Raw genomic sequence first — 18,358 nt, 5'->3', positions numbered from 1 at the left:
GTTGGCTGCATAAATGTCTTTTTAAAAAAATTTTTTATTATTGTACTTTAAGTTTTAAGGTACATGTGCACAATGTGCAGGTTTGTTACATATGTATCCATGTGCCATGTTGGTATGCTGCACCCATTAACTCGTCATTTAGCATTAGGTGTATCTCCTAATGCTATCCCTCCTCCCTCCCCCCACCCCACAACAGTCCCCGGAGTGTGATGTTCCCCTTTCTGTGTCCATGTGTTCTCATTGTTCAATTCCCACCTATGAGTGAGAACATGCGGTGTTTGGATTTTTGTCCTTGCGATAGTTTACTGAGAATGATGATTTCCAGTTTCATCCATGTCCCTACAAAGGACATGAACTCATCATTTTTTATGGCTGCATAGTATTCCATGGTGTATATGTGCCCATTTTCTTAATCCAGTCTATTGTTGTTGGACATTTGGGTTGGTCCTGAGGAATTCACCACACTGACTTCTACAATGGTTGAACTAGTTTACAGTCCCACCAACAGTGTAAAAGTGTTCCTATTTCTCCACATCCTCTCCAGCACCTGTTGTTTCCTGACTTTTTAATGATGGCCATTCTAACTGGTGTGAGATGGTATCCCATTGTGGTTTTGATTTGCATTTCTCTGATGGCTAGTGATGATGAGCATTTTTTCATGTGTCTGTTGGCTGCATAAATGTCTTCTTTTGAGAAGTGTCTATTCATATCCTTCGCCCACTTTTTGATGGGGTTGTTTTTTCTTGTAAATTTGAGTTCATCGTAGATTCTGGATATTAGCCCTTTGTCAGATGAGTAGGTTACAAAAATTTTCTCCCATTTTGTAGGTTGCCTGTTCACTCTGATGGTAGTTTCTTTTGCTGTGCAGAAGCTCTTTAGTTTAATTAGATCCCATTTGTCAATTTTGGCTTTTGTTGCCATTGCTTTTGGTGTTTTAGACATGTAGTCCTTGCCCATGCCTATGTCCTGAATGGTATTGCCTAGGTTTTCTTCTAGGGTTTTTATGGTTTTAGGTCAGAATAACCAATGCAGATGAGTCCTTAAAGGACCTGATGTAATGGTGCTATCCAGCCCAGATACTATGCTTTTCCCATGGTCTATGCAACCCACAGACCAGGAGATTCCCTCCTGGTGCCTATACCACCAGGACCCTGGGTTTAAAGCACAAAACTGGATGGCTGTTTGGGCAGACTCTGAGCTAGCTGCAGGATTTTTCATGCCCCAGTGGCGTCTGGAACACCAGTGAGACAGAACTGTTCACTCCTCTGGAAAGGGGGCTGAAGTGAGGGAGCCAAGTGGTCTAGCTCAGTGGATCCCACCCCCCTGGGGCCCAGCAAGCTAAGATCCATGGGCTTGAAATTCTTTTTTTTTTTTTTCTCAAAGTTTTTTTTTTAATTAATTTTTTTTGCACACAAAAACAATAAACATTTTCTAAAAATACATACAAAAAGATGCATATCAAACATATTAGGAAGGATGCACATGGGAAGACGGGGAATAGAAATGGGGAGTGGGAATCAAAATAAATGAGAGAGGGACTTTATACGGATCAGTGATAATAACTCAATCCTCTATTTGACGAAGAAGGAGAAGGAAGAGGAAGAAAAAGAAAGTGGGATAAAGGATCAGAAAGGGAGGAAAACAGAAAAAATTAGAGTATGACTCCAGGATAGACCTGTTTTGTTGTCACTGAGCTGGTTGGTTGGTTTGTCTGTTGCATTTTTCATATGTTTCGCCCTGTTGGCCAGACTGGTCTCGAACTCCTAGCCTGAAGTGATCAACCCGCCTCGGCCCCCAGAGTGCTGGGTCCACAGGCGTGAGCCACCACGTCCAGCCCCCAGATTGCTTCTGGCCTCCGTGGTATACCTCCCAGACGGGGCGGTCGGGCAGAGGCGCTCCCCACATCCCAGACGGGGTGGCTGGGCAGAGGCGCTCCTCACTTCCCAGACGGGGCGGCCGGGGAGAGGCGCTCCTCACTTCCCAGATGGGGTGGCCGGGGAGAGGCGCTCCTCACTTCTTCCCGGACGGGGCGGCCGGGCAGAGGCGCTCCTCACTTCTTCCCGGAAGGGGCGGCCGGGCAGAGGCACTTCTCACTTCTTCCCGGACGGGGCAGCCGGGCAGAGGCGCTCCTCACTTCTTCCCGGACGGGGAGGCCGGGCAGAGGTGCTCCTTACTTCCCAGACGATGGGTGGCCAGGCAGAGGCGCTCCTCACTTCCCAAACGATGGATGGCCGGGCAGAGGCGCTCCTCACTTCCCAGACGATGGGTGGCCGGGCAGAGGCGCCCCTCACTTCCCAGACGACGGGTGGCCGGGCAGAGGTGCCTCTCACTTCCCAGACGATGGGTGGCCGGGCAGAGGCGCCCCTCACTTCCCAGATGATGGGTGGCCGGGCAGAGGCGCTCCTCACTTCCCAGACGGGGTGGCCGGGCAGAGGGGCTCCTCACTTCTCAGATGGGGTGGCCGGGAAGAGGCGCTCCTCACTTCCCAAACGATGGGTGGCCGGGCAGAGGTGCTCCTCACTTCACAGACGGGGCGGCCGGGCAGAGGCGCTCCTCACTTCCCAGACGATGGGTGGCCGAGCAGAGGAGCTCCTCACTTCCCAGACGATGGGTGGCTGGGCAGAGGCGCTCCTCACTTCCCAGATGATGGGTGGCTGGGCAGAGGCGCCCCTCACTTCCCAGACGATGGGTGGCCGGGCAGAGGCGCTTCTCACTTCCCAGATGGGGCGGCCGGGCAGAGGCGCTCCCCACTTCCCAGATGGGGCGGCCGGGCAGAGGCGCTCCCCACTTCCCAGACGGGGCGGCCGGGCAGAGATGCTCCTCACTTCCCAGACGATGGGTGGCCGGGCAGAGGCGCTCCTCACTTCCCAGATGGGGTGGCCGGGCAGAGGTGCTCCTCACTTCCCAGACGATGGGTGGCCGGGCAGAGGCGCTCCTCACTTCCCAGATGATGGGGGGCCTGGCAGAGGCGCTCCTCACTTCCCAGACGAGGTGGCCGGGCAGAGGCGCTCCTCACTTCTTCCCAGACGGGGCGGCCGGGCAGAGGTGCTCCTCACTTCTTCCCGGATGGGGCGGCCGGGTAGAGTCGCTCCTCACCTCCCAGACGGGGTGGCCGGGCAGAGGCGATCCTCACTTCTTCCCAGACAGGGCAGCCAGGCAGAGGCGCTCCTCACTTCCCAGACGAGGGGTGGCCCGGCAGAGGCACTCCTCACCTCCCAGACGATGGGTGGCCGGGAAGAGGCGCTCCTCACTTCTTCCCAGATGGGGTGGACGGGCAGAGGCGCTCCTCACTTCCCAGACGGGGCGGCAGGGCAGAGGCGCTCCTCACTTCTTCCCGGACGAGGTGGCCGGGCAGAGGCGCTCCTCACTTCCTCCGGACGGGGCGGACGGGCAGAGGCACTCCTCACTTCCCAGATGGGGCGGCCGGGCAGAGGTGCTCCTCACTTCTTCCCGGACGGGGCGGCCGGGCAGAGGCACTCCTCACTTCTTCCCGGACGGGGCGGCCAGGCAGAGGCGCTCCTCACTTCCCAGACGGGGCGGCCGGGCAGAGGCGCTCCTCACTTCTTCCCGGACGGGGCGGCCAGGCAGAGGCGCTCCTCACTTCTTCTCGGACGGGGCGGCCGGGCGGAGGCGCTCCTCACTTCTTCACGGACGGGGCGGCCGGGCGGAGGTGCTCCTCACTTCCCAGATGATGGGTGGCCGGGCAGAGTCGCTCCTCACTTCCCAGACTATGGGTGGCCGGGCAGAGGCGCTCCTCACTTTCCAGACGATGGGTGGCTGGGCAGAGGCGCTCCTCACTTCCCAGACAATGGGTGGCCGGGCAGAGGCGCCCCTCAATTCCCAGATGATGGGTGGCCGGGCAGAGGCGCTTCTCACTTCCCGGACGGGGCAGCCAGGCAGAGGCGCTCCCCACTTCCCAGACGGGGCGGCCGGGCAGAGGTGCTCCTCACTTCCAAGACGATGGGTAGCTGGGCAGAGGCGCTCATTTCCCAGACGGGGCGGCTGGGCAGAGGCGCTCCTCACTTCCCAGACGATGGGTGGCTGGGCAGAGGCGCTCCTCACTTCCCAGACGATGGGTGGCCGGGCAGAGGTGCTCCTCACTTCTTCCCAGACAGGGCAGCCAGGCAGAGGCTCTCCTCACTTCTTCTCGGATGGGGCGGACGGGCACAGGCGCTCCTCACTTCTTCCTGGACGGGGCGGCCGGGCAGAGGTGCTCCACACTTCTTCCCGGACGGGGCGGCCGGGCAGAGGCGCTCCTCAATTCCCAGATGATGGGTGGCCGGGCAGAGGCGCTTCTCACTTCCCGGACGGGGCAGCCAGGCAGAGGTGCTCCCCACTTCCCAGACGGGGCGGCCGGGCAGAGGTGCTCCTCACTTCCAAGACGATGGGTAGCTGGGCAGAGGCGCTCATTTCCCAGACGGGGCGGCTGGGCAGAGGCGCTCCTCACTTCCCAGACGATGGGTGGCCGGGCAGAGGCGCTCCTCACTTCCCAGACGATGGGTGGCCGGGCAGAGGTGCTCCTCACTTCTTCCCAGACAGGGCAGCCAGGCAGAGGCTCTCCTCACTTCTTCTCGGATGGGGCGGATGGGCACAGGTGCTCCTCACTTCTTCCTGGACGGGGTGGCCGGGCAGAGGTGCTCCACACTTCTTCCCGGACGGGGCGGCCGGGCACAGGCTCTCCTCACTTCTTCCCGGACGGGGCGGCCGCGCAGCGGTGCTCCACACTTCTTCCCGGACGGGGCGGCCGGGCAGAGGCGCTCCTCACTTCTTCCTGGATGGGGCGGCTGGGCAGAGGCGCTCCTCACTTCCCAGACGATGGGTGACTGGGCAGAGGTGCTCCTCACTTCCCAGATGGCGCGGCCAGGCAGAGGCCCTCCCCACTTCCCAGACGATGGGTGGCCGGGCAGAGGCGCTCCTCACTTCCCAGACGATGGGTGGCCAGGCAGAGGCGCCCCTCACTTCCCAGACGATGGGTGGCCGGGCAGAGGCGCCCCTCGCTTCCCAGACGATGGGTGGCCGGGCAGAGGCGCCTCTCACTTCCCAGACGATGGGTGGCCGGGCAGAGGCGCTTCTCACTTCCCAGACGGGGTGGCCGGGCAGATGCGCTCCCCACTTAACAGACGGGGCGGCCGGGCAGAGGTGCTCCTCACTACCCAGGTGATGGGTGGCCGGGCAGAGGTGCTCCTCACTTCCCAGACGGGGCGGCCGGGCAGAGGCGCTCCTCACTTCCCAGACGATGGGTGGCCGGGCAGAGGTGCTCCCCACTTCCCAGACGGGGCGGCCGGGCAGAGGGGCTCCTCACTTCCCAGATGATGGGTGGCCTGGCAGAGGCGCTCCTCACTTCTTCCCAGATGGGGCGGCCGGGCAGAGGCGCTCCTCACTTCCCAGATGATGGGTGGCCGGGCAGAGGTGCTCCTCACTTCTTCCCGGACGGGGCAGCCGGGCAGAGGCGCTCCTCACTTGTTCTCGGAAGGGGAGGCCGGGCACAGGCGCTCCTCACTTCTTCCCGGACGGGCGGCCGGGCAGAGGCGCTCCTCACTTCCCAGACGATGGGTGGCCGGGCAGAGGCGCTCCTCACTTCCCAGACGGGGCAGCCAGGCAGAGGCGCTCCCCACTTCCCAGACGGGGCGGCCGGGCAGAGGTGCTCCTCACTTCCCAGACGATGGGTGGCCGGGCAGAGGCCTTCCTCACTTCCCAGACGGGGCGGCCGGGAAGAGGCGCTCCTCACTGCCCAGACGATGGGTGGCCGGGCAGATGCGCTCCTGAATTCCCAGATGATGGGTGGCCTGGCAGAGGCGCTCCTCACTTTCCAGACGAGGTGGCCGGGCAGAGGCGCTACTCACTTCTTCCCAGACAGGGCGGCCAGGCAGAGGCGCTCCCACTTCTTCCCAGACAGGGCGGCCGGGCAGAGTCCTCCTCACCTCCCAGACAGGTTGGCCGGGCAGAGGCGCTCCTCACTTCTTCCCAGACAGGGCGGCCAGGCAGAGGCGCTCCTCACTTCTTCCTGGACGGGGCGGCGGGCAGAAGTGCTCCTCACTTCTTCCCAGACGGGGCGGCCGGGCGGAGGCGCTCCTCACTTCTTCCTGGATGGGGCGGACGGGCAGAGGCGCTCCTCACTTCCCAGACGATGGGTGGCCGGGCAGAGGCGCTTCGCAATTCCCGGCCGGGGCGGCCGGGCAGAGGTGCTCCTCACTTCCCAGATGATGGGTGGCCTGGCAGAGGCGCTCCTCACTTCTTCCCAGACGGGGAGGCCGGGCAGAGGCGCTCCTCACTTCCCAGACGATGGGTGGCCAGGCAGAGGTGCTCCTCACTTCTTCCCGGACGGGGCAGCCGGGCAGAGGCGCTCCTCACTTCTTCTCGGATGGGGCGGCCGGGCACAGGCGCTCCTCACTTCTTCCCGGATGGGGCGCCTACGCAGAGGTGCTCCACACTTCTTCCCAGACAGGGCGGCCGGGCAGAGGTGCTCCTCACTTCCCAGACGATGGGTGGCCGGGCAGAGGTGCTCCTCGCTTACCGGCTGGGCAGAGGCGCTCCTCACTTCTTCCCGGACGGGGCGGCCGAGCAGAGGCGCTCCACACTTCTTCCCGGACGGGGTGGCCGGGCAGAGGCGCTCCTCACTTCTTCCCGGACGGGGCGGCCGGGCAGAGGCGCTCCTCACTTCCCAGACGATGGGTGACTGGGCAGAGGTGCTCCTCACTTCCCAGATGGGCGGCCAGGCAGAGGCGCTCCCCACTTCCCAGACGATGGGTGGCCGGGCAGAGGCGCCCCTCACTTCCCAGACGATGGGTGGCCGGGCAGAGGTGCCCCTCGCTTCCCAGATGATGGGTGGCCGGGCAGAGGTGCCCCTCAATTCCCAGACGATGGGTGGCCGGGCAGAGGCGCTTCTCACTTCCCGGATGGGGCAGCCAGGCAGAGGCGCTCCCCACTTCCCAGATGGGGCGGCCGGGCAGAGGTGCTCCTCACTTCCAAGACGATGGGTAGCCAGGCAGAGGCGCTCCTCATTTCCCAGACGGGGCAGCTGGGCAGAGGCGCTCCTCACTTCCCAGACGATGGGTGGCCGGGCAGAGGCGCTCCTCACTTCTTCCCGGATGGGGTGGCCGCACAGCGGTGCTCCACACTTCTTCCCGGACGGGGTGGCCGGGCAGAGGTGCTCCTCACTTCTTCCCGGACGGGGCGGCCGTGCAGAGGCGCTCCTCACTTCCCAGACGATGGGTGGCCGGGCAGAGGTGCTCCTCACTTCCTAGACGGGGCGGCCAGGCAGAGGCGCTCCCCACTTCCCAGACGATGAGTGGCGGGCAGAGGCGCTCCTCACTTCCCAGACGATGGGTGGCCAGGCAGAGGTGCTCCTCACTTCTTCCCGGATGGGGCAGCCGGGCAGAGGGCTCCTCACTTCTTCCGGATGGGGCGGCCGGGCACAGGCGCTCCTCACTTCTTCCCGGATGGGGCGCCTACGCAGAGGTGCTCCCACTTCTTCCCGGACAGGGCGGCCGGGCAGAGGCGCTCCTCACTTCCCAGACGGGGCGGCCGGGCAGAGGCGCTCCTCACTTCCCAGACGATGGTGGCCGGGCAGAGGCGCTCCTCACTTCCCAGACGTGGGTGGCCGGGCAGAGGCGCTCCTCACTTCCCAGACGGGGGCCGGGCAGAGGCGCTCCTCACTTCCCAGACGGGGCGGCCAGGCAGAGGCGCTCCCACTTCCCAGACGATGGGTGGCCGGGCAGAGGCGCTCCTCACTTCCCAGACGAGGGTGGCCGGGCAGAGGCGCTCCTCACTTCCCAGAGATGGGTGGCCGGGCAGAGGCGCTCCTCACTTCCCAGACGGAGGTGGCCGGGCAGAGGCGCTCCTCACTTTTCCCGGAGGGCGGCCGGCAGAGGCGCTTCCCCAGGTTCTTTCCCAGACGGGGGGCCGGGCAGAGGCCTCCTCACTTCCCAGACGGGGCGGCCGGGCAGAGGCGCTCCTACTTCCAGACGATGGGGGCCTGGCAGAGGCGCTCCTCACCTTCCAGACGAGGGTGGCCGGGCAGAGGCACTCCTCACTTCTCCGACGGGGGCGGGCAGAGGCGCTCCTCACTTCCCAGACGGGCGCCGGCAGAGGCGCTCCTCACTTCCCAGACGGGGCGGCCGGGCAGAGGCGCTCCTCACTTCCCAGACGGGGGCCGGGCAGAGGCGCTCCTCACTTTTCCCAGACGGGGGGCGGGCAGAGGCGCTCCTCACTTCCCGAGAGGGGAGGCCGGGCAGAGGCGCTCCTCACTTCCCAGATGGGGCGCCGGGCAGAGGCGCTCCTCACTTCCCAGACGATGGGTGGCCGGGCAGAGGCGCTCCTCACTTCCCAGACGGGGCGGCCAGGCAGAAGGCGCTCCCCACTTCCCAGACGGGGCGGCCGGGCAGAGGCGCTCCTCACTTCCCAGACGATGGGTGGCCGGGCAGAGGCGCTTCCTCACTTCCCAGACGGGCGGCCGGGCAGAGGCGCTCCTCACTCCCAGACGAGGGCGGCCGGGCAGAGGCGCTCCTCACTTCCCAGAGATGGGTGGCCGGGCAGAGGCGCTCCTCACTTCCCAGACGGGGGGCCGGGCAGAGGCGCTCCTCACTTCCCAGACGGGCGGCCGGGCAGAGGCGCTCCTCACTTCTTCCCAGACGGGGCGGCCGGGCAGAGGCCTCCTCACTTCCCAGACAGGGTGGCCGGGCAGAGGGCTCCTCACTTCTTCCCAGACGGGGTGGCCCGGCAGAGGCGCTCCTCACTCCCAGACGGGGGGCCGGGCAGAGGCGCTCCTCACCTCCCAGAGATGGGTGGCCGGGCAGAGGCGCTCCTCACTTCCCAGACGTGGGGGCCGGGCAGAGGCGCTCCTCACTTCCCAGACGGGGTGGCCGGGCAGAGGCGCTCCCACTTCCCAGACGATGGTGGCCGGCAGAGGCGCTCCTCACTTCCCAGACGATGGGTGCCGGGCAGAGGCGCTCCTCACTTCCCAGAGATGGGGGCCGGCAGAGGCGCTCCTCACTTCCCAGACGGGTGGCCGGGCAGAGGCGCTCCTCACTTCCCGATGGGGGCCGGGCAGAGGCGCTCCTCACTTCCCAGATGGGGCGGCCGGCAGAGCGCTCCTCACTTCCCAGACGGGGGGCCGGGCAGAGGCGCTCCTCACTTCCCAGACGGGGCGGCCGGGCAGAGGCGCTCCTCACTTCCCAGACGGGGGCCGGGCAGAGGCGCTCCTCACTCCCAGACGGGGGGCCGGGCAGAGGCGCTCCTCACTTCCCAGACGATGGGTGGCCGGGCAGAGGCGCTCCTCACTTCCCCAGACGGGGAGCCGGGCAGAGGCGCTCCTCACTTCTTCCGGACGGGGCGGCCGGGCAGAGGCGCTCCACACTTCTTCCCAGACGGGGCGGCCGGGCAGAGGCACTCCTCACTTCTCCCGACGGGGCGGCGGGCAGAGGCGCTCCTCACTTCCCAGAGGGGGCCGGCAGGGCTCCCACTCCCGATGGGCGCCGGCAGAGGCGCTCCTCACTTCCCAGACGATGGGTGGCCGGGCAGAGGCGCTCCTCACTTCCCAGACGGGGCGGCCGGCAGAGGCGCTCCCACTTCCCAGACGGGCGGCCGGCAGAGGGCTCCTCACTTCCCAGACGGGGTGGCCGGGCAGAGGCCTCCTCACTTCCCAGACGGGGCGGCCGGGAGAGGCGCTCCTCACTCCCAGACATGGGGGCCGGGCAGAGGCGCTCCTATTCCCAGATGTGGGGCGGCAGAGGCGCTCCTCACTTCCCAGACGAGGTGGCCGGGCAGAGGCGCTCCTCACTCTTCCCAGACGGGCGGCCGGGCAGAGGCGCCCTCACTTCCCAGACGGGGCGGCCGGGCAGAGTCCTCCTCACTCCCAGACAGGGGGCCGGGCAGAGGCCTTCCTCACTTCTCCAGACAGGGTGGCCCGGCAGAGGCGCTCCTCACTCCCAGACGATGGGTGGCCGGGCAGAGGCGCTCCTCACCTCCAGAGGGGGGCCGGCAGAGGCGCTCCTCACTTCCCAGACGATGGGGGCGGGCAGAGGCGCTCCTCACTTCCAGACGGGGCGGCCGGCAGAGGCGCTCCCACTTCCCAGACGATGGTGGCTGGGCAGAGGCGCTCCTCACTTCCCAGACGATGGGTGGCCGGCAGAGGCGCTCCTCACTTCCCAGATGATGGGTGGCCTGGCAGAGGCGCTCCTCACTTCCCAGATGAGGTGCCGGGCAGCGGCGCTCCTCACTTCCCGGATGGGGGCCGGGCAGAGGCGTTCCCCAGTTTTCCCAGAGGGCGGCCAGGCAGAGCACTCCTCACCTCCCAGACGGGGTGGCCGGGCAGAGGCGCTCCTCACTTCTTCCCAGACAGTGCGGCCAGGCAGAGGCGCTCCTTACTTCCCAGACGATGGTGGCCTGGCAGAGGCGCTCCTCACCTCCCAGACGATGGGTGGCCGGGCAGAGGCCTCCTCACCTTCCCGACTGGGTGGCGGGCAGAGGCGCTCCTCACTTCCCAGACGGGGCAGCTCGGCAGAGGCGCTCCTCACTTCTTCTCGGACGGGGCGGCCGGGCAGAGGCGCTCCACACTTCCCAGACGGGGCGGCCGGGCAGAGGCGCTCCTCACTTCTTCCCGGACGGGGCGGCGGGCAGAGGCGCTCCTCACTTTCCCGGAAGGGGGGCCGGGCAGAGGCGCTCCTCACTTCTTCCGGATGGGGCGCCGGGCAGAGGCGCTCCTCACTTCCCAGACGATGGGGGCCGGGCAGAGGCGCTCCTCACTTCCCAGGGGCCGGCAGAGCGCTCCTCACTCCCGACGGGGCGGCCGGGCAGAGGGCTCCTCACTTCCCGACGGGGGGCCGGGCAGAGGCGCTTCCTCACTTCCCAGACGGGGGCCGGGCAGAGGCGCTCCTCACTTCCCACGGGGGCCGGCAGAGGCCTCCTCACTTCCCAGACGGGGGGCCGGGCAGAGGCGCTCCTCACTTCCCAGACGTGGGTGGCCGGGCAGAGGCGCTCCTCACTTCCCAGACGGGGCGGCCGGGCAGAGGCGCTCCTCACTTCCCAGACGAGGGTGGCCGGGCAGAGCGCTCCTCACTTCCCAGACGGGGCGGCCGGGCAGAGGCGCTCCTCACTTCCCAGACGGGGCGGCCGGCAGAGGCGCTCCTCACCTTCCCAGACGAGGGCGGCCGGGCAGAGGCGCTCCTCACTTCCCAGACGATGGGTGGCCGGGCAGAGGCGCTCCTCACTTCCCAGACGAGGGTGGCCGGGCAGAGGCGCTCCTCACTTCCCAGATGGGGCGGCGGGCAGAGGCGCTCCTCACTTCCAGACGATGGTGGCCGGGCAGAGGCGCTCCTCACTTCCCAGAGGGGGCCGGGCGTCTCCTTCCCAGACGGGGGGCCGGGCAGAGGCGCTCCTCACTTCCCAGACGGGGGCCGGCAGAGGCGCTCTCACTTCCCAGACGGGGGCCGGAAGGCGCTCCTCACTTCCCAGACGGGCGGCGGGCAGAGGCGCTCCTCACTTCCCAGAGGGGCGGCCGGGCAGAGGCGCTCCTCACTTCCCAGACGATGGGTGGCCGGGCAGAGGCGCTCCTCACTTCCCAGACGGTGGCGGCCGGGCAGAGGCGCTCCTCACTTCCCAGACGAGGGGGCCGGGCAGAGGCGCTCCTCACTTCCCAGACGGGGTGGCCGGGCAGAGGCGCTCCTCACTTCCCAGACGGGGGCCGGGCAGAGGCGCTCCTCACTTCCCAGACGGGGGGCCGGGCAGAGGCGCTCCTCACTTCCCAGACGTGGGTGGCCGGGCAGAGGCGCTCCTCACTTCCCAGACGGGGTGGCCGGGCAGAGGCGCTCCTCACTTCCCAGACGGGCGGCCGGCAGAGGCGCTCCTCACTCCCAGATGGGGTGGCCGGGCAGAGGCGCTCCTCACTTCCCAGACGGGGCGGCCGGGCAGAGGCACTCCTCACTTCCCAGACGATGGGTGGCCGGGCAGAGGCGCTCCTGACTTCCCAGATGATGGGTGGCCTGGCAGAGGCGCTCCTCACTTCCCAGATGAGGTGGCCGGGCAGAGGCGCTACTCACTTCTTCCCAGACGGGGCGGCCGGGCAGAGGCGCTCCCCACTTCTCCCAGACGGGGCAGCCGGGCAGAGTCACTCCTCACCTCCCAGACGGGGTGGCCGGGCAGAGGCGCTCCTCACTTCTTCCCAGACAGGGCGGCAAGGCAGAGGCGCTCCCCACTTCCCAGACGGGGCGGCCAGGCAGAGGGCTCCCACTTCCCAGACGATGGGTGGCCGGGGAGAGGCTCTCCTCACTTCCCATACGATAGTTGGCCGGGAGAGGCGCTCCTCACTTCCCAGACGATGGGTGGCCGGGCAGAGGCGCTCCTCACTTCCCAGACGATGGGTGGCCGGGCAGAGGTGCCCTCACTTCCCAGACGATGGGTGGCCGGGCAGAGGCGCTTCTCACTTCCCAGACGGGGCGGCCAGGCAGAGGCGCTCCCCACTTCCCAGACGGGGCGGCTGGGCAGAGGTGCTCGTCACTTCCCAGACGATGGGTGGCCGGGCAGAGGCGCTCCTCACTTCCCAGATGATGGGTGGCCTGGCAGAGGCGCTCCTCACTTCTTCCCAGATGGGGCGGCCAGGCAGAGGTGCTCCTCACTTCTTCCCGGACGGGGCAGCCGAGCAGAGGCATTCCTCACTTCTCGGAAGTTGCGGCCGTTCACAGGCGCTCCTCACTTCTTCCAGGACGGGGCGGCCAGGCAGAGGCGCTTCTCACTTCCCAGACGATGGGTGGCCGGGCAGAGGCGCTCCTCACTTCCCAGACGATGGGTGGCCGGGCAGAGGCGCTCCTCAACTCCCAGTTGATGGGTGGCCTGGCAGTGGCGCTCCTCACTTCTTCCCGGACGGGGCGGCCGGGCAGAGGCTCTCCTCACTTCTTCCCAGACGGGGTGACTGGGCAGAGGCGCTCCTCACTTCTTCTCGGACGGGGCGGCCGGGCAGAGGCGCTCCTCACTTCTTCCTGGATGGGGCGGCCGGGCAGAGGTGCTCCCCACTTCCGAGACGGGGCGGCCGGGCAGAGGTGCTCCTCACTTCCCAGACGATGGGTGGCCGGGCAGAGGTGCTCCTCACTTCCCAGACGGGCGGCCGGGCAGAGGCGCTCCTCCCTTCCCAGACGATGGGTGGCCAGGCAGAGGCGGTCCTCACTTCCTAGATGATGGGTGGCCTGGCAGAGGCGCTCCTCACTTCCCAGACGAGGTGGCCGGGCAGAGGCGCTCCTCACTTCTTCCCAGACAGGGCGGCCAGGCAGAGGCGCTCCTCACTTCCCAGGTGATGGGTGGCCCGGCAGAGGCGCTCCTCACCTCCCAGACGATGGGTGGCCGGGCAGAGGCGCTCCTCACCTCCCAGATGATGGGTGGCCGGGCAGAGGCGCTCCTCACTTCCCAGATGGGCGGCAGGGCAGAGGCGCTCCTCACTTCTTTTCGGACGGGTGGCCGGGCAGAGGCGCTCCTCACTTCTCCCAGATGGGGCGGCCAGGCAGAGGCGCTCCTCACTTCTTCTCGGATGGGGCGGCCGGGCAGAGGTGCTCCTCACTTCCCAGACGAGGTGGCCGGGCAGAGGCGCTCCTCACTTCTTCCCAGACGGGGCGGTCGGGCAGAGGCGCTCCACACTTCTTCCCGGACGGGGCGGCCGGGCAGAGGCTCTCCTCACTTCTTCCCAGATGTGGCGCCGGGCAGAGGCGCTCCTCACTTCCCAGACCAGGCGGCCGGGCAGAGGCGCTCCTCACTTCTTCCTGGACGGGGCGTCCGGGCAGAGGCGCTCCTCACTTCTTCCCGGACGGGGCGGCCGGGCAGAGGCGCTCCTCACTTCTTCCCGACGGGGCGGCCGGGCAGAGGGCTCCTCACTTCTTCCCGGACGGGGCGCCGGGCAGAGGCGCTCCTCACTTCTTCCCGGACGGGGCGCCGTGCAGAGGCGCTCCTCACTTCCCAGACGATGGGTGGCCGGGCAGAGGTGCTCCTCACTTCCTAGACGGGGCGGCCAGGCAGAGGCGCTCCCCACTTCCCAGACGATGAGTGGCTGGGCAGAGGCGCTCCTCACTTCCCAGACGATGGGTGGCCGGGCAGAGGCTCTCCTCTCTTCCCAGACGATGGGTGGCCGGGCAGAGGCGCTCCTTACTTCCCAGACGATGGGTGGCCGGGCAGAGGCGCTCCTCACTTCCCAGATGATGGGTGGCCTGGCAGAGGCGCTCCTCACTTCCCAGACGAGGTGGCCGGGCAGCGGCGCTCCTCACTTTTTCCCGGATGGGGCGGCCGGGCAGAGGCGTTCCCCAGTTTTTCCCAGATGGGGCGGCCAGGCAGAGTCACTCCTCACCTCCCAGACGGGGTGGCCGGGCAGAGGCGCTCCTCACTTCTTCCCAGACAGTGCGGCCAGGCAGAGGCGCTCCTTACTTCCCAGACGATGGGTGGCCTGGCAGAGGCGCTCCTCACCTCCCAGACGATGGGTGGCCGGGCAGAGGCGCTCCTCACCTCCCAGACGATGGGTGGCCGGGCAGAGGCGCTCCTCACTTCCCAGATGGGCGGCAGGGCAGAGGCGCTCCTCACTTCTTTTCGGACGGGGTGGCCGGGCAGAGGCGCTCCTCACTTCTTCCCAGACGGGGCGGCCAGGCAGAGGCGCTCCTCACTTCTTCTCGGATGGGGCGGCCGGGCAGAGGTGCTCCTCACTTCCCAGACGAGGTGGCCGGGCAGAGGCGCTCCTCACTTCTTCCCAGACGGGGCGGTCGGGCAGAGGCGCTCCACACTTCTTCCCGGACGGGGCGGCCGGGCAGAGGCTCTCCTCACTTCTTCCCAGATGTGGCAGCGGGCAGAGGCGCTCCTCACTTCCCAGACCGGGCGGCCGGGCAGAGGCGCTCCTCACTTCTTCCGGACGGGGCGCCGGGCAGAGGCGCTCCTCACTTCTCCCGACGGGGGGCCGGGCAGAGGCGCTCCTCACTCTTCCCGGACGGGGCGGCCGGGCAGAGGTGCTCCTCACTTCTTCCCGGACGGGGCCGCCGGGCAGAGGCGCTCCTCACTTCTTCCCGGACGGGGCAGCCGTGCAGAGGCGCTCCTCACTTCCCAGACGATGGGTGGCCGGGCAGAGGTGCTCCTCACTTCCTAGACGGGGCGGCCAGGCAGAGGCGCTCCCACTTCCCAGACGATGAGTGGCTGGGCAGAGGCGCTCCTCACTTCCCAGACGATGGGTGGCCGGGCAGAGGCTCTCCTCTCTTCCCAGACGATGGGTGGCCGGGCAGAGGCGCTCCTTACTTCCCAGACGATGGGTGGCCGGGCAGAGGCGCTCCTCACTTCCCAGATGATGGGTGGCCTGGCAGAGGCGCTCCTCACTTCCCAGACGAGGTGGCCGGGCAGCGGCGCTCCTCACTTTTTCCCGGATGGGGCGGCCGGGCAGAGGCGTTCCCCAGTTTTTCCCAGATGGGGCGGCCAGGCAGAGTCACTCCTCACCTCCCAGACGGGGTGGCCGGGCAGAGGCGCTCCTCACTTCTTCCCAGACAGTGCGGCCAGGCAGAGGCGCTCCTTACTTCCCAGACGATGGGTGGCCTGGCAGAGGCGCTCCTCACCTCCCAGACGATGGGTGGCGGCAGAGGCGCTCCTCACCTCCCAGACGATGGGTGGCCGGGCAGAGGCGCTCCTCACCTCCCAGATGATGGGTGGCCAGGCAGAGGCGCTCCTCACTTCTTCCCGGACTGGGTGGCCGGGCAGAGGCACTCCTCACTTCTTCCCAGACGGGGCGGCTCGGCAGAGGCGCTCCTCACTTCTTCTCGGACGGGGCGGCCGGGCAGAGGCGCTCCACACTTCTTCCCAGACGGGGCGGCCGGGCAGAGGCGCTCCTCACTTCTTCCCGGACGGGGCGGCTGGGCAGAGGCGCTCCTCACTTCTCAGACGGGGCGGCCAGGCAGAGGCGCTCCTCACTTCTTCCTGGATGCGGCGGCCGGGCAGAGGCGCTCCTCACTTCTTCTCAGACGCGGCGGCCGGGCAGAGGCGCTCCTCACTTCTTCCCGGACCGGGCGGCCGGGCAGAGGTGCTCCTCACTTCTTCCCGGACGTGGCAGCCGGGCAGAGGCACTCCTCACTTCCCAGATGATGGGTGGCCGGGCAGAGTTGCTACTCACTTCCCAGACGGGGCGGCCTGGCAGAGGCGCTCCCCACTTCCCAGACGATGGGTGGCCGGGCAGAGGCGCTTCTCACTTCCCAGACGATGGTGGCCGGGCAGAGGCGCTCCTCACTTCCCAGATGATGGATGGCCGGGCAGAGGCGCTCCTCACTTCCCAGACGATGGCTGGCCGGGCAGAAGCGCCCCTTACTTCCCAGACGATGGGGGCCGGGCAGAGGCGCTTCTCACTTCCCGGACGGGGCGGCCGGGCAGAGGCGCTCCCCACTTAACAGACGGGGCAGCCGGGCAGAGTTGCTCCTGACTTCCCAGACGATGGGTGGCCGGGCAGAGGCGCTCCTCACTTCCCATACGGGGCGGCCCGGCAGAGGTGCTCCTCACTTCCCAGACGATGGGTGGCCGGGCAGAGGCGCTCCTGACTTCCCAGATGATGGGTGGCCTGGCAGAGGCGCTCCTCACTTCCCAGATGAGGTGGCGGGGCAGAAGCACTCCTCACTTCTTCCGAGACTGGGCGGCCGGGAAGAGGCGCTCCTCACTTCTTCCCGGATGGGGCGGCCGGGCAGAGGCGCTCCCCACTTCTTCCCAGACGGGGCGGCCGGGCAGAGTCGCTCCTCACCTCCCAGACGGGTTGGCCGGGCAGAGGCACTCCTCACTTCTTCCCAGACAGGGCGGCCAGGCAGAGGTGCTCCTCACTTCCGAGACGATGGGTGGCCTGGCAGAGGCGCTCCTCACCTCCCAGACGATGGGTGGCCGGGCAGAGGCGCTCCTCTCCTCCCAGATGATGGGTGCCCGGGCAGCGGCGCTCCTCACCTCCCATCTGGGGCGGCGGCCAGGCAGGGGCTGCAATCCCAGCAACCTGGTAGGCCAAGGCAGGCGGCTTGGAGGCGGAGGCTGCCGCGAGCCAAGACCACACCACCGCACTCCAGCCAGGGCCACAGGGAGCACCGAGTGAGCGAGACTCCGCCTGCAGTCCCAGCACTTTGGGAGGCCAAGGCGGGCAGAGCACTCGGGGTCAGGAGCCGGAGAGCAGTGTGTCCAACATGGCGAAACCGCGCCTGCAGCCTATGGAGGAAAAGCAGGCTGGCGAGCGCTGGCAGTCCCAGGCAGTCTGCGGTGCGGGGCAGCAGTGAGCCGAGTAGATTACATGCGGCCTGGGCCACGGACGGAAAAAAAGAAAGGAAGGAAGGAAGGAAGGAAGGAAGGAAGGAAGGAAGGAAGGAAGGAAGGAAGGAAGGGTATTCTGGATTGTTTCTGGTGTGCTGGTAGGTTTCTGTTTTTGTTTTTTTGGCTGTTGCTTTGTGTTATACAAGAGTTTCTCCTTTTTGGTCTTTGTTGTTTTACTCTTTTTGCATGAACCTTGAGAAGGTACGTGGGGATATTGCTGAAATCCACTGGCAACTTCAAAAGGAAACGAGCTGAAAATTCACCAGTCCAGTTGTTTTTTTTCCCAGCATAAATTTCCATGTTCTCTCCATACTGTGGCTCTTCCAGTAATGTCTGGTATTCAAACATGAGGCGGGAGCTCTCCCAGAGGCAGCTACATTGGAATTGGTGATATTGTTGCACAAGTTCCTTCACCACAAGTAAGAGACATTCAGGATTTGAAGGATTCCAGGAGGCAAGATTCTGCAAAGCTGAGGGGTCTGGCAGGAATTCAGCATCTTCCCCAAAGATAAAATCGGGAGGCAGTTCTGGGTATTGGGCATTGAAAATGATATCCCCTCTACTAATCAGGTTGATAATACATGACCCAGAAATCCTGGCCATATAACTTGATCACAAGTGGTCACTTGGCCCAAGCTGCCAATCAGATCCTCTCTCCCAGGAATTTAAACTCAATGACAACCTCTCTGGTGGCCTTGAATTGAGTCCTCCTGCAGGGGCTCAGGATGTCATTTCAACATTTTAATGTCTCTCCAGCATATGGTATGTGCAGTTTAAATCGGTCACAGTTGGGCCCAGGAGTCAATGATGTGCAGCCAGATTTCAAGTCAGTTATCCTCAAACAGTTTGTAGCATCCAGTCCCACTTTTCCATTCCGGACCACACTATATATGAAAGGGGAGAGCATTGGAGATATTCGGTTCAAGGCCACTTCTGGGGACATTTTAACTTCACTTGTAAATCACCACTATATTACAGAATTGTTCTTCTGTGTTTTTTCCCCACAGTACCTATTATTACTTTATCTCGTTTCTGGAACTTAGTCCGATCGGTAACCGGCGACTACGTGGGGTACAGGTACCCG

General features: G+C 65.6%; 1 protein-coding gene across 1 annotated transcript in view; it reads right to left on the bottom strand.

Moving 5' to 3' along the window:
* The window catches only part of LOC100600309 (BRISC and BRCA1-A complex member 2-like), a 21,480-nt gene extending 3,122 nt beyond the window's left edge, over window positions 1-18,358 (bottom strand). The window contains exons 1-2 of the mRNA XM_030808692.1: window positions 18,013-18,358; window positions 17,452-17,831 (exon numbers count right to left, since the gene is read on the bottom strand). Of these exons, the coding sequence (XP_030664552.1) occupies window positions 17,452-17,831; window positions 18,013-18,217 (585 nt within the window). The 5' untranslated portion in view covers window positions 18,218-18,358. The remainder of the gene's footprint in view (window positions 1-17,451; window positions 17,832-18,012) is intronic.

This window comes from Nomascus leucogenys, unplaced genomic scaffold (assembly GCF_006542625.1).
Source record: "Nomascus leucogenys isolate Asia unplaced genomic scaffold, Asia_NLE_v1 000711F_103125_qpd_obj, whole genome shotgun sequence".
In the NCBI taxonomy this organism is placed as follows: domain Eukaryota; kingdom Metazoa; phylum Chordata; class Mammalia; order Primates; family Hylobatidae; genus Nomascus; species Nomascus leucogenys.
This window is presented reverse-complemented; position numbering and strand designations above follow the sequence as displayed.